Raw genomic sequence first — 15,424 nt, 5'->3', positions numbered from 1 at the left:
CCCGGCCCTGGCCTGGGAGCTGCACTTCTTTCTAACCAGGACTTCGAGTCTGGCCAGCTTTGAGAGCTGTTCTTGTGTCATTTAGATGATACATCTTCCAGAGCTGCTTCTGCCTTATATGACTTGAAACAAATTTCCATATTTTAAATGAATATAGACTTCCATTAATGTTCCATCTTTGCCTTTTCACCAGATTGTTATTCATTCCCATGATTTATTTGATACAGAATCCTTGAACAGGTGCACCGTCCCCAATTATAACATTGTTTCTATGGGGAAATATGATCCATTTTGTGACAACATGATTTATGATATAGCTACGGGAACACGTTGTGTCAAAAGGCAGTGTCTGCTTATGCCAAACTTATTATGCTAATAAATGCCTTTTCCTCAGACAGAAAAACATACTCAAAAAAAAAAGAAGGTAATTATTTCTCCGTGTCTATCCTTAGCTGGTATCCTCAGCTCTTACATTCCTCCTCACAGAAAAGCAAGCATTTATATCTGTTTATTGAATTTATTTTCCAACAACAGGCTCAATTTCTTGCCTTGCTGCTGTTATTTCAACTGTAGGCTTTCACCCTTCAGATAGCCAGGAAGAAGAAAAAAATGGCTAGAGTGGAGCTGGAGAAGAACTTGTTTTGTCTCCTTTTTTCTTTATTTTTTTCTAAAAATAAATTTTATTATATATGTTTATTTAACCATACTTTACTATATTTGCATTTTACTATACATACTTCTATATATTTAACTATATAGAACTTCTATATAACTATATAACTTCTATATATTTTACTATACATACTTGTATATATTCTATATATATCATGTATATATAATACATGATATTATGAGAGACATATGCAATAAAATGGTTACTGTGGGGGACACATTAATATATCCTCTTTTCTCTTTCTAAGCATTAAGCCAAGGAAGAGGTTCTGAAAATTTTCCATGGGGGCTGGGGATGTAGAGTGCTTGCTTAGCATGCATGAGAACCTGGGTTCCATTTCCAGCACCACAAAACGAGGAGGATGAGAAGGAAGAGGAAGAGGAGGAGGAGGAGGAAGAGGAGGAGGAGATGGAGGAGGAGAAGGAAGAGGAGGGGGGGCATCCATCTCTCCAGAGCTCACCTGAAGCTGTCTCTGGGGACAGTCGATGTGCTCGTCTGTACATAGCAGACTGTGTGCCCTGCAATGTCCATTTGGCTGAAGCTTGTGATGGGGACTCCAGGATATTGGGCATATTCCACCTGGCCATGTTGCGGCGGGGAGGTGATGACGTACAGCAGTTCCTCCGGCTTGTCTGTCCCGTCTACAGCCAGCAGTGTTGTGGTCGTCAAGAAGCCTCTGTCACCCCGAGACACCACGAGTGGTTTTGTGAGAATGACGATATCACCTGCAGGGCAGCAGAGATATGTCAAGAATCCTACGTAAACATACACAGTGCTCAAGGTAAAGGTGAAACACGAAGGCCCAACTGAGCCCAAACCAAAATCAACATGACAGCATAGGTTTATATAACTAAGATAAATAGAAAGATTAGGCGAAAAAAATGAACAGATATTTCACACAAGAGGAAACACCTCTGGCCAATAAGGACAGAAAAAGATGTTCAGCCTCATTGATAGTGTGTGGAAATACAAGTAATATCATGACAGACTCTGTATGAGATAACTCTCTGATGGCATTATGAGTTACGAGATAACTCTCATGGATAACTCTCTGATGGGCAAAGATGGAGAAGTCTGACCATAGCAAGTGTTTGAAAGGATGTAGGTCTAGAAAATCTCACATACGACCGTGGAGAGCATGTCATTTGATACACAAATGGGAGCTATTTTGTAAAGAGTTGACTAGCCGCATGTGCTTTGATTCAGGGATTCTACCCTAGCTGTGTAACTCCTAGCCTTGCTCCCCAGGAGACATATACCAAAAGGACCACTGCAGCTCTGTTTGTCATTGCCAACACTGGAGACAAACAACCCAAAGGTGATTTAAAAAGGTAAACATATAAACACGTTGTAGTCTCTTCATACAACTGACTTTCATCCAGTAGCAAAATGAATGGGCTACAGCTCCACACAGCAACCCAGATGCAGTTAATGTTAGTTGCCTAAGTCAAGAAAACTATAGCTGGGCATGGTGGCACATCCCTGTAATCCCAGGACTTGGAAGATGGAGACAGGAGGACCACAGATTCGAGGTCAGCCTCAGCAACTAAGTGAGACCCACATCAACTTTGTGAGACTGTTTTAAAATAAAAACAAAAAAATAAATAAAAGGGGCTGGGGTATAGCTCAGAGGTAGATGACCCTGGTTTCAATCCAAAGAAGGAAAGAAGGAAAACTACAAGCAAAATTGGAAGCTAATACCAAAATCAGGATGGTGATTTTCCTGAGGGTAGGGAGAGAGCACAGAGACTCTGTTATTCCTAACACTCCAGGCTGGATGGCATGGTGGCTGCACAGGTATCCGTTGTATATTTGAAAAAGAACACATGCTAGCTGGGCACAGTGGCACACACCTGTAATCCCAGTGCTTGGGAGACTAGGACAGGTTTGAGGCCAATGCTCAGTAACTCAGTGAGAACCTGCTTAAAAAAAAAAAAAAGTTGGAAGGGCTAGGGGTGAGGCTCAAAGGTAGAATGCCCCTGGGTTCAATCCCCAGTATTATACACACAGGAGGAAGAGGAGGAGGAGGAGGAGGAGGAGGAGGAGGAGGAGGAGGAGGAGGAGGAGGAGGAGGAGGAGGAGTGAGGCAGTATTAATCACAATAGCCTGAAGGTAGAAACAATACAAATCCTTTCCATGGATGAATGGAAAAACAAAATGTGATATAGGGGTATAATGAATATTTTTCAGCATTAAAAAGAAGGGGATTCTGGAATACGCTACAACCTGGATGGCCCCTGACGGTATTATGCTAAGTGAAATTAGCCAGTCACAAAAAGCCAAATGCTGGATGGTACCACTCCTATCAGGTATCTATACTGTGTCAAATTCATAGAAACAGAAAAGAATGGCAGTTCCCAGGGATCAGGGGGAAGGAAAGTGTGGGATGATTATTTAATGAATATAGAGTTTTAATTTCACAGGATGAAAATATTCTGGAGATTACATGCATAACAATGTGGACAATAATTAACACTACTGAACCACACACTTAAAAGCAGCTAAGATGAGCCGGGCGTGGTGGCGCACGCTTGTAATCCCAGCATTCGGGAAGCTGAGACCAGAGGATCGTGGTTCGTGGACAGACTCAGCTACTTAGTGAGGCCCTCTGCAACTCAGTGAGACCCGGTTTCAAAATAAAGAATACAAAATAGGGCAGGGGGTGTAGCTCGGAGGTCAAGTGCCCCTAGATTCCATCCCCAGACCCACAAAAAAAAAAGTAGCTAAGATGGAACACTTTATGAGGTCTGCACACTTTACCACAGCTTTTAAGAAAATGCATAAGTGCCTGAATGAACAAGGTAGAACTGGGTCACGCAATGATGCAGTGTCACAGACTAAGGGCTATAATCCAATTTTATTCATCTGAGGTCCATTAAACATTAATTGTATCTAAAATATAGACACAATTTTCTCCTTCGCGTCAGCCATAGATCGAAGGGCTCTTCCACATTCCACAGCCATCCTGTGAGGCAGGTACTATCACCATCCTCAGGTTGTAAATAAGGAAACGAAGGCATATGAATGATACCAAGTCTGCTAGTGGTTACACAGTAAAAGGTGGGGATGGAATTTGAACTCAAGCCATTTGCAGTGAGAGCAGAAGTCTGAAACACTCTTGTTTTGCTTCCTCCCTTTAATGTAGAGGGAGTTTTATAAATCAATACTATGAGGAGGAATACTGCAAAGAAAAGCCACATGAAGTAAATGCCAAGCCATATCTGGATTGAAAAATGCAAGTGGCCAATAAGGCTTTGAAGATATTCAACCTCATGAGAAAACAACAAAAAAAATATATATAAACATCAAAGAGTCCTATCATTTTAGAACAGCGGTTCTCAACAAGGGTCAGTCTTGTCCTCCCCCAACTCCCAGCCCAGGGACATTTGTCAACATCTGGAGACATTTCTGGTTGTCACAGCTGAGGGTTGCTGCTGGCTTCCAGTCGGTAGAGGCCACAGATGCTATCAAACAACCTACAATGTGCAAAGAATTATCCATTCCAAAATGTCAGCCGTGCCAAGATTGGGAAACCTTGCTTTAGATAACCAAGTTAGTTTTTTGGTACACTGTGCTTTTATCTCAAAATGATATGCACAAATCAAAACACCTATCCTAAACTGAATCAGAAGCTGAGCCACAGATGTACAGGGGGAAGCAAGAGGGATAAACAGAGAAGTAAGAAGTCGAAGAAAGCGCCACGAGCACTGGTATCAGCAGCAGAAAATGGGCCTGGGGGACAGGAACATCCAGCCCCTGCCCTCCTGCCCTGTCAGCATTGGAAGGCCAGCTGCCTCCTATCATCTCTCAAAGTCTCCTCAACACAGTTTTGCCACTGTGCAAGTCAGAACATTCAGCACAATTGGAAGACTTAAGTTATTTAGAATAGCTCCCAGATGGAAATGACCAAGTCCTCGACATTAAGGTTGTGATTAAATCTCACAATTACAGTTTTATTTAGAAGTAAACAATGATGGCCATATAGTTATGCAGCCATTTGATAAAACTCAACTTTAAAAAAGTATAGGATACAATACTGGACAGTGATAAAAAAAAAACACTATGTAAAAAGAAAGAGGAAAAATTCTGAACTTCTAAAAATGTTATTAGATCAATGCATCTACTCGGTACAGATTTCACAAATCCTTTAAAAAAATAAGTATAGGTTAGCCAGGTGTGGTGGTATATGCCTGCAATTTTAGTGCTTGAGAGGCTGAGATAGGAGGATTGCTGGTGTGAAGGCAGTCTCAGCAATTTAGCAAGACCCTGTTTCAGAATAAAAAATGAATAAATAAATAAACTGGGGGTGTAGCTTGGAGGTAGAATGCCTCTGAGTCACCTACCCAGTACCGAGAGAGAGAGAGAGAGAGAGAGAGAGAGAGAGAGAGAGAGAGAGAGAGAGAGAAAGAAGAAGAAGAAGAAGAAGAAGAAGAAGAAGAAGAAGAAGAAGAGAGGAGGAGGAGGAGGAAGAGGAGGAGGAAGAGGAGGAGGAGGAGAGAGGAGGGGAAGGGAGAGGGGAGGGGGAGGGAGATAGGAGAGAGAGAAGGGGAAGGAAAGGGAGGGGAGAGAAGAGGAGAGGGGAGAGAGGAGAGAAAAGTTAAAATTTCTATTGCCCAACTTCCCTTAAGGTGGCGTAAGACTGTGATTCAGCCGCTAAATGAGTACAGGAGAGGCATGCTGCCTTCAAGCCTAGTTGATCCAACCCCAGTCCATGAACAGTGGAGCCAGGGAGGTGAAAGGAAGGAGGGAGAATCAATGAAGAAATCACGTCCATTGACATTAAGTACATATATGAAAATACTGATGTCAATCTCAAAACCCTGTATGGGGAAGGGGAGGAAATGGGGAGGGAGCTGGGGGACGTCCACCAAGTGCTGTGTGCATGTTTGCTGCCATCATTATGATTTACATTATGATGTGAGACTAGAGCCCACAATAATAGTACAAAACTAAAGAGTGCATACACTAGCACTTTCAAAGAGAAGAGTGACAACTCCTAACTTTTCCATGACAAAATTTCTTTTTGTTATTTAATTTTAAAATACATTTATTCTACCCCCTTTCATATTATTATAGAGGAAATATTTTTCTTTAAAACTATTTTCAAATAAAAATTCACTTCTTGATGATAAAACTAAAGTCCTCACATCTATTTGGTAGTTTTACTTACAGCAAAAAAAAAAAAAAAAAAACTAACCATTAAAGCAGCGTGGGTAGCACATATTGTGGGCAAGCCTGGATTGCTTTCTTTCCCTCTCTTTTCTTTTCTCCTGGTACTAGGGATTGACTCTAGGATGTTCTACTTCTGAGCTATAACTCAGCCACTTTTTATTTTTTATTTTTTGTGGTACTGGAGATGGAGCCATGGGGCATTCTACCTTTGAGCTACATCCCAGTCCTATTTTTATTCTTTATTTTAAAACAGGATCTTACTAAGTTGTGGAGAGTCTCAATAAATTGCTGAGGCTGACTTCAAACCTGCGATCCTCCCATCTCAGCCTCCCAAGTACTGGGATTACAAGCATGGGCAACCATACTCAGCTCATTTTTTATTTTGAAACAGGGGCTTGCTAAATTGCAGAGGGCCTTACTAAGTTGCTTAGGCTGGATTTGAACCTGTGATCCTCCTGCCTCAGCCTCCCATGTACTGGGATTGCAGGTGTGCACTACCACACCTTGCTCACTTCTGGATTTCTTTTTCTTTCTTTCTTTCTTTCTTTCTTTCTTTCTTTCTTTCTTTCTTTCTTTCTTTCTTTTTTTTTTTGTAGTACTGGGAATTGAACTCAGGGGCATTCTACCTCCAAGCTACACCCGTAGCCCTATTTTTTATTCTTTATTTTTAAAACAGGGTCTCATTAAGCTGCAAAGGACCTCACTAAGTACCCGAGGCTGATCCTGCTATGCCTGATTTCTAATAGAAAACAGGATTGGCTATTCCTATGAGCCTCATTAGATCCCAGGAGAGGCAGCTGAGGAGTCAGAGGATTAAATTGTAAATGATGGAATTTCAGGAGTGAAGGACAGACAGAATGAGAAAGAAAGAAAGAAAGAAAGAAAGAAAGAAAGAAAGAAAGAAAGAAAGAAAGAAAGAAAGAAAGAGATAAAGAAAGAGAGAAACAAAAGTTAAATGGTTCTATCAGCTCATTTCTGGTTATAAAAACTGATCCCAGGAAACACAGGTAGACATATTTTTACCTTTCCCCATGTCCTTGATGATGATATGGCAGTCCAATGCGGGTGACCTGTTGTCACCATCCCAGAGGTAGAAGGTGAAGTGGTCTTGGTTCTGGGAATCCATGGCCCCTGTGTGTGTGTATCTCAGCAAGTTCAGATCCACCTCCTCCTGTGTGCATTTCATGCCAGGGGACAGGGGGACCCAGTCCCTCCCTATCTGAAAGATGCCAGAATTAGTCAGCTGCCCCAGGTCTTTTCCCCCAGCTGTGTTACTAGAGATTTTATATATCCCTTAAAAACCTCAAAGAGAAATGATATTCAGGGACATTCCAAACTATATTTTACCATGTTACCTTATTTTTTTTATTTCTAAAGAGATGTATTAAAATGATTTAAGACTTGAGTTAAAAATGAGTTTCAACCAAAGGGTCTCTGATAAAGTCATATGGCAATTCAACAGCATTGATACTTCCAAAGTATTTATCATAAGCAATCATAGTTGATTAAATATTCCAATTAATGAGAGCAGGTGGGTAATTGAGATGCTGAGATGGGCACTTTAGAAATTAAATGTGTTTCTTTTGGAGTTTCCATTTTTTTTAGTACATATCATTGTAGAACTAATCAAACCTATTTTTTCCAAAGTGGTTCATTACTAGGCTTCTCTGATAAGACAAAAATAGAGTGCCTGCATTTACTCTCTAGTCCATTTTTCCAGTTTTGCTGAAGCCTAAAGAAAATGATCAGGATCCCTATCACTCCCTACATTTATATCCTAAATCAGCAAAAAATATAAGCTTCAAATATCATACACTATTTTTATCAGGATCTTCTAAAAACAAGCCAACACCAGTTAAGCATATATTCTTCACAGAGCTTGGCATAGAAATGGTGGCGTTTTCAACTAAAAGAGATTCTGGTGCTGGGGTTGGGGGTTGGCTAACAACTCAGTATTAGAAAGTGAAATTTAAAAAACCCTATATAATAGTTAATAATACTATTGCTATTCTCTTAAGATACTTATAGCTTCCCCTAAGAAAAGCTCATAAAAAGAGAATTGGTACAATTGAAGGCAAATGGCATTTAAAATTTTTAAAACATCAACTTATATTGCAGCTTTCCTATCTGGTTTACGAGACTTAAACAGAAACTCAAATCACTCATGTTTTATTTCCCTTTGATACATTATTCCACAGACTCCCCATTTTTAATGAAGGAGCCTCCATTTCCTCTCTCCTCGCGGTGTTACCACTTCTCTTTATGTCATTCTCTTTGATCAAGTTTCTCCTTCTTTAATATTTTTGGCTTATCTGATGTTTGCAGACATACATTCTGCCCCAGGGCTCCCCGGGTGAAAGTTAATTATATTGTAAAAATTAAGCTCAGTATTTGTTTCTATCATAAGATATTTTTGCAAATACAATTTTTTAAACAGGAGGAAATAAATACAGTAAAAGACATCTTTTCTTTTCCTTTCTCCTAATTCTTTACTTACACGCTTAAATGGGAATTTGACTAGACAGAATCATCTAAAGGCCAGAAAGAGGAAGAAAATAAGAGTCAGACTCAAAATGAGAAAAATTAAGGAGAGCTGACAAGATCACAGAAACCCTTGAGAGAGCCCAGGAGGCCTGGAGGCCTGGTCCCTGGTCTCGGGCAGCCTTAGGGAGACCCAAGGGAGGTGCGAGGGACCAGTGTGGAGCCCCACTGGGACCCTGGACCCATCTGGATTTTCACATATCCAAAAACAGTTCAGTTCCCAAGCCGCCCAAATGTGTGAGCTTTCTCTGCCTTTCTGCTTCATTACTCTTTGAAATGAAATAAGGACCCAGCTGTAGCTCAATTTAAATCAGTGATTGCTCTTCACTCTGATTCTCTATGGTGCCTACAATCTAAGACGATCAAGCTGTTCCACTCAGAATGAATCCTTGCTGCTTTTCCAGGACTGTGCCCACATTCGATTAAGAATTACGCATTCAGTCAAATCATCACACTGGGGATGGCTAGTGGTTATGGCTAGTCTTAATCCGCCATTCAAATAAATGTTTTGACTGATCAGTCAACTGGCCTTCTCAAGTGACTATCTACGATTCATGTTGGAATAATCCTCAGGAAGCATGCACACAGTCTGAATCAGATGGAAACCTTGCAATTCTCGGACTAAAGAAAGACAAGGAAGATCAGATCTTCAACAAGCAGTTGGACCAGTTAGCAACAGAAGCCAAGTGACTTGACCATCAAGCTCCCCTGATGTCTTCATGTTTACATGCTGTTCATAAAAGCAGCTTCCAGAACATATACAAACCCAGCAGGGCTGATTACTGTGCCATGCAGTTGACTGGATTCAAATATGGCAGTTGTTAACATCTGATAGATGTTGGCAGGGTGAGATGCTGTTATTTTTAGGTCTTAAGTCTTAAGACTTTGCCCACTCGAACCTTCACAGGGTCTCCTGGGTGGGCAGGGAAAGTGGTATTGCAGCATAAAGGCACCACCAACCTTTCAGCTTTTAAGTTCAGCTCAGACAAAACACAGGACAATTTGGTTCACATACTGTTTGCTGTAGGGAATCAGTGAACTACCTCCTTAGAGAAAAGATACGGATTCCTTGTTCCTGCTCAGGGAAGGAGGGAGAACTGGAAAAGAAGCAAGAATGCTGCCCCTGCTGCGAGGAAATGGAGGTGCTGACACTCAGATGCAGTAGCAAGCAGAGGAGCTGCTGCCTTTGGGTCTCTGCAGCACAGTGCCAAGTGGACAGGGATATTATTTAGTGGGGGGTTTACAGCAGCTGGAGGCACCCCCTCAAAATTGTCCTAGCCCTGCCTGTTATGGAAGAATAATCCACTTTTTCATGTTCTTGAGAATGGTCTGGAACTTAGGGGAGGGAGGGAAGGAGGGAGGGAGGGAGGAAGGGAGACAGAGAATCTGAGAATCTGAAGGAGTTTTATGATTGAGAGGGTAGATGCTAAAGGGGAAACCTACATGGATCATAAGGAAAAAACAGCTGGTGAGAATAAAGACATTTCAAAAGATACTGATTTTCCTCAGAACCAGGCAACTCATTTTACTCTGGTAATTCCCTCCCTCAGAATTTAGGGACAATTTCTGGGGAGAAGAGAGCAATAAAGAACCTTAATATGTGAATTTTCCCTGAGATGGCTAAAAAAATTTAGAACGGCAAAAGTACTACCATGGTGTAGAAAAATTAAAATTTCTCCTTCTGAGCAAAAAAAAAAATATGAGAATAAATTCAACATCACAGATGTGTATATTGAGGAAATTCATATCTGCTATATTCGTTTTGAAAAAATAAAAGCAAAAAGGCCACTAACCTTAAGTTGGAGTTGTCCATTTTGGGGGAGCCTTTCAAATAAATAGTAAATCTTCTCCCTGGGTGAGTCTTTATCTATGGCTGAAAGAATGGCACTGGAAATAATACGAGTATCACCCATATTCATTGCAATTTCAGCCTTCCTGTAAGGAGAGAAATGTCTGGGTTGATATGCAAATGGGTGATATTCAGCAAGGAACATTGACAGTGTCCATTACAGTCCCCGCCCTGCAACATAAAGCAATGATACTCAATACCCAAAGTGCTGCAAACAGTCAGACATGTGAAAATGGGCCTCATTTCACCCTACACCTCAAAGTCTGAAAGAAAACGAGGCAGCAGGTTGTAGCATTCTAATTTTACAGAGATAAACTGACTGAACGAGAATAAAAGACTTCTACTCGGTGTCTAGTAGCCCTTGTGCAATGTCATTCTGAGCTTGGTGATTTTTAGGTGATCTGTGGCCCTCTAACTGGCCCTTCCTTTCTCTGGTATGGTCTGGTGGCTTGCATTCTTTTTAGAGTGGTGCATCTTTCCCCAGTGCTAGGGCCACCAGGGTGTTGCTGGCACCTTGCACAGCAGGCTGGCATGGCGAGCAGGCCTGTGGGTGCAGCTGGTGCTTCCGCCATGGACGCTGCTGCCCTGGCTTCTGCAGATCCTCTGTGAAGCTGCTGCTTTTACAGCCAATATGGCTGTCTTCCCTGCTCTCACCCGAGCAGGAAGGGATCTCTTTCCACCAGTGTTTCTCGCTTTCAGCTGTGGTCATAACACATGCCTACTCTGTCCACCTTGACAGCTTTGTTTCTGAGAAATAACGGGACCCATGAATGGCTTGGGACTCAGATCAAGGTCGCTGAGTAGCACCAGCTGGCACCAATTGCCTCCCTGTCCTCAGCAGAGAAGCCAAAACTCAGACCCAACTTCTCTCAATTCCAACCTCTCTCACTCAGGGAGGGCTTCCTGCCCACCCAGGATGGCCATCTCCCCTGGAAGGAGACTCTGCCCTATCTCTTTACTGGGTAATAGCAATCCCCTTATTATAGAAGGTTAATTAATCTGTTGGCTGGGGCTTAGAGAGACTAATGATGATTAGAGAGAGTATGATTTATTCAAAGAAATAAATTAATCAAAACAGGAATCCAATATGATACAGGTAGGGAATTTGGTAGAAATAAACTATCAGAATTAAATGTCAGAAAAGAAGAGGTGTCAAATCTGGGTCACTCTAAAAGAGACCTGGACAGGACTGTGGTGCAGGTGGTTTACTTGGGAAGCAACCCAAGGAAGCAGAAGATAGGGGAGGAGTGAGGAAGGGAGGGAGAAAAAGAGAACAAAGGTTATTTGTACTGCTGTGGATAGTTGGAGCTCAACTTTGATGGAGATCTTCATTATCATTTTTTTTAAGAGTCAGGATCTTGCTGTACTCCCCAGACTAATCCAGGCATCTGAGCTCAACAGATCCTCTTGCCTCAGTCTTCAAGACAACCAAGATGACAGGCACCTGCCATCGACCCCTAGCTGCTGAGGATCTTCTAAGGAACCATGTAGACTATGCTTCTGGAGGAGAGGAAGCTGGGATGTTTATCTTAATCTTTAGCTCCTGTAGTTAAGAGCTGTCCCTAGTGCCCTCTGCTTTGCCTGGACATGGGCTGAAGGAGCCACTGCAGCTCAGAGAAAGCCCCAGGTGGAGGGGTGGAGCGATGCACTGAGCAGGAACTGACCTTGTGCAGGGCACGTCCCCACAGCCATCGCTAGAATTCCAGGTGGATGGATGGGCTGTGACCCATGGACCAAAAGCATCTACTACAGCATCGAAAAGCACAATGAGATAAAGCTGTCAACTGCTCTAACAGGTCTAGTGAGGTGAGAGGAGTCACTAGACTCGGTGGGAAATCCAAGGGTAATTTTTAAAGGAGCAGCTTTAATAAAGTGGTAAAGGTTAGGGACGGTGAACAGAAATGGAAGCCAGCACATGCCACTCTCCCAAAAAGTCTGGTCATGAAACAAGGGCAGGGAGAAGGGGATTAGGCTGTCTCTATATTTTTAGAATGAAGCTTTTCTGCTTGCAATAGCGACAGTAGTGAACACTTATGGTCCCTCGCCATGTACTAGCTGGTCTTTCACGCAGTTTCACCTGTTTTAATTCACTGAATCCTTGCAACAGCCCCATGGGAGGATGCTAACACTATCCCCATCCATAGAAAAATTAACAGGGAGGCAGAGAGGCAAAGTGGCACATACAAGGTCACACCACTAGTAGGTGACTGAACTGAGTAGATCATTTCCTCTCTTGTCTATAAACTATATCCCTGTGTCTTATTCACAGAAGGAATGAAAATCAAGAAACTGCAGGTTCAAGAGGCAACAAATAATGGAGGATGTTCTGGAAGGAGGCAATAGGTGACTGACTCAAGGACACATAGGGAAGAAGAAAGGAAACAGATTCTTCACATCAGAGAAGAAAAGACGAAGGGAAAGGAAAGGGAGGGATTTGGGGGAAAATGATAAGTGAGATGATAGATTACCCTGACCTGATCATTAGACACTGAACATATGTATTGAAAGGTTATACCATGCCCCATAAATATGTGCAACTATGATGTCAAGTAAAAATAAAAGTGTTTTATTTAAAGAAGAAGGGATTTTAAAACAAGATTCCATGATTTTGTAGATTTAGCTATCTCAAGAAGTTTAGTACCAATGATGTGGCCTTGCTACTACTAAAAAGGATGCTGATTCACACAGGACATAGTTGACACGTGGTCGGCCAAGAAATACCAAGATGGTGAAGGAAGAGGGATTGATTATTCCCCTCCATCACTCAGTCACAAGTTTGACCAAGTCCACTGTGAGGACAGTCTGATGTTAATATATCACTCTTCAGCTGAATCTATGTCAACTGTGTGTGTATGTATATGTGTGTATGTGTTTAAATATTTAGTTGCACGTACATTCTATAGTTTACGTTCATTCTTAATTTATATCTAATTAGAATTTTTAGAAGAAAATTAAATAATTAAAAGACTAATTGTAAAAGAGAGGTTCCTTTAACTAGCATTTGTACTAATGGGTCCAGGTGCCTCAGTGGGTGTTAGATGGAGCTATGCAAGATTGCTTCCTCACGGGACACACTCTCTCTGCACCTAGTTCAGCAGGCTTCCCAGCACTTCATGGAGATCTGAAAGAGACTCTCTTAAGGTGGCTTACTTGCTTAGCATTGGTTTCTCATCATTAACTGGGGTGATCGCTACTGAAATGGTCTTAAGTATCTCATGCTTCCCATCTGACAACTGGATCACAAAGTTATCTGCAAGGCTCTCTGAGTCATCATGAACATATGTCAACCTCATTCCTGGAAGAAGGGGAAAAAGAGAGACCGTCAATTTTCCTTAGGACTGAATCATCCCAACACATCACAAATACTCTGCTTCAATACCCAAGGCATTAGTAAGTGTTCTTGGGGCTCAGGAGGTGGCTTAGTGGTAGAATGCGTGCTTAGCAAGCACAATGCCCTGGGTTCAACATCCAGTACAACTACAACAAAAACAGTTCACTCATCAGTGCAAGGGGGGAAATGTACTTGTTTCGTGAAGTAAAGCTGTGCCTTCATAGCCTATTGAAGATTCTTTATTTAAATAAATTAAAGGCCTTATTTTAGGTCAGTGAAGAAAGAATGTATTATTAAGCAAACCATATTGAAAAAACAAGAGTGTCAGAGTGTTTAAATGAAACTGAGAAAATGAATTAATTGGGGAAAGTTAGAGTTACAGCCCTACCTTGAGCCAATCACCAAGATCAAAACTTAAATATAACTACATTTTTAATACCTACCCATTATTTATATGGAAATGCAAGAGACCTAGCCAAAACCATCTTGAAAAAGAAAGAAGCTGAAAGCCGCACATTTCCTATTTTCAAAACTTACTGCTAAGTATAGAAATACTAACAGATATGCAACAAGATTTATGTAAAATATGTTGATTGATATGTTTATTTTTTAATACTAAGAAATGGAAAACACTCTGGACATTTAAAGCTAGGCAATGTGCAGCACAGTACACTCATTCAACGGAACAGTATCATTATCAAAAGTATGTTTTCAATTGATTTTTAAAATGCAAGAAAATGATTATAATAATTCATGAGAAAAAAAGGTTGCATAAAATGGCAATAATTTCGTAAGCTCTGTATGTTTCTGTAGGAGAATGTTTGTGAAAATACACTAAAGTTTTTGAAATGTAGTAATAAATGAACCAATAATAAAATAGAGGAAAATAACTAAAATCTGAGAGTGTCACTAAAATACTAACCTAAATATTGATTTGTGTAAATATTTTCTACTTTTTTTGTGGTACTGGGGATTGAACCCAGAGGCATTCTACCTCTCAGCTATACCCCCAGCCCTATTTTTTATTTTTTATTTTGAAACAGGGTCTCACTAAGTTGTGGAGGGCCTCACTAAGTAACTGAGGCTGGCTGCGAACCTACGATCTTCCTGTTTCAGCCTCCCAAGTACTGGGATTACAACATGACTATATAGTTCAAGTTTTAATAAATGAGGATAGAATATTTATTTAATCTGATAATAAACAATAATGTTATTTTTAAAATTTTCTTGAGAGTAAAATTTGAACTATTATTCCCTTTTCCTATGTCTTAAATTTGAAATAAAAACATGCTTGCAACACATATCCCATTTTTTGCACAGCTGTTGATTTGGTTATATCTTCATTTATGTTCCAAACTGTATTTCTTTTCAATTAATAAATACTGAGAAATATAAATTTACTTTTCAAATTCAAACATGAGATGCCACTATGCAATTATTAAAAAGTAAACTCTGGGATAGAGAGCCTACACTCTAATCAAAGACAGATAATTTAAAGACAGCAGGACTCAGACATGGTAGCACACACCTGGAATCCTGGTACTTGGGAGACTAAGACAGTAGGATCATAGGTTTGAGACCAGCTACAGCAAGTTAGACCCTTTAGTAACTTAGCAAGACCCTGTTTTTCAAAATAAAAAATAAAGTAGGGCTGAGGGTATAACTCAGAGGTAGAATTCCTCTGGGTTCAATCCCCAGCACCACATTAAAAAAAAAAAAAAAGAGGCTGGGCCTGGTGGCTCACACTTGTAATACCAGCATTTGGAGCATAAAGAGGATCAGGGTTCGCAGACAGCCTCAGCTACTTAGCGAGGCCCTTTGCAACTCAGTGAGACCCTGTTTCAAGAATTAAAAAAAA

The 15,424-nt window shown here is 40.9% G+C and overlaps 1 protein-coding gene across 1 annotated transcript in view; it reads right to left on the bottom strand.

Moving 5' to 3' along the window:
• FREM1 (FRAS1 related extracellular matrix 1) overlaps positions 1–15,424 on the bottom strand; it is a 131,612-nt gene that overhangs the window by 55,354 nt on the left and 60,834 nt on the right. Inside the window, 4 exon segments of the mRNA XM_080709437.1 lie at positions 1,134–1,398; positions 6,869–7,060; positions 10,176–10,321; positions 13,386–13,530. Coding sequence (XP_080565563.1) covers positions 1,134–1,398; positions 6,869–7,060; positions 10,176–10,321; positions 13,386–13,530 — 748 coding nt within the window.

This window comes from Muscardinus avellanarius (genome assembly GCF_963383645.1).
Source record: "Muscardinus avellanarius genome assembly, chromosome: 13".
In the NCBI taxonomy this organism is placed as follows: Eukaryota; Metazoa; Chordata; class Mammalia; order Rodentia; family Gliridae; genus Muscardinus; species Muscardinus avellanarius.
This window is presented reverse-complemented; position numbering and strand designations above follow the sequence as displayed.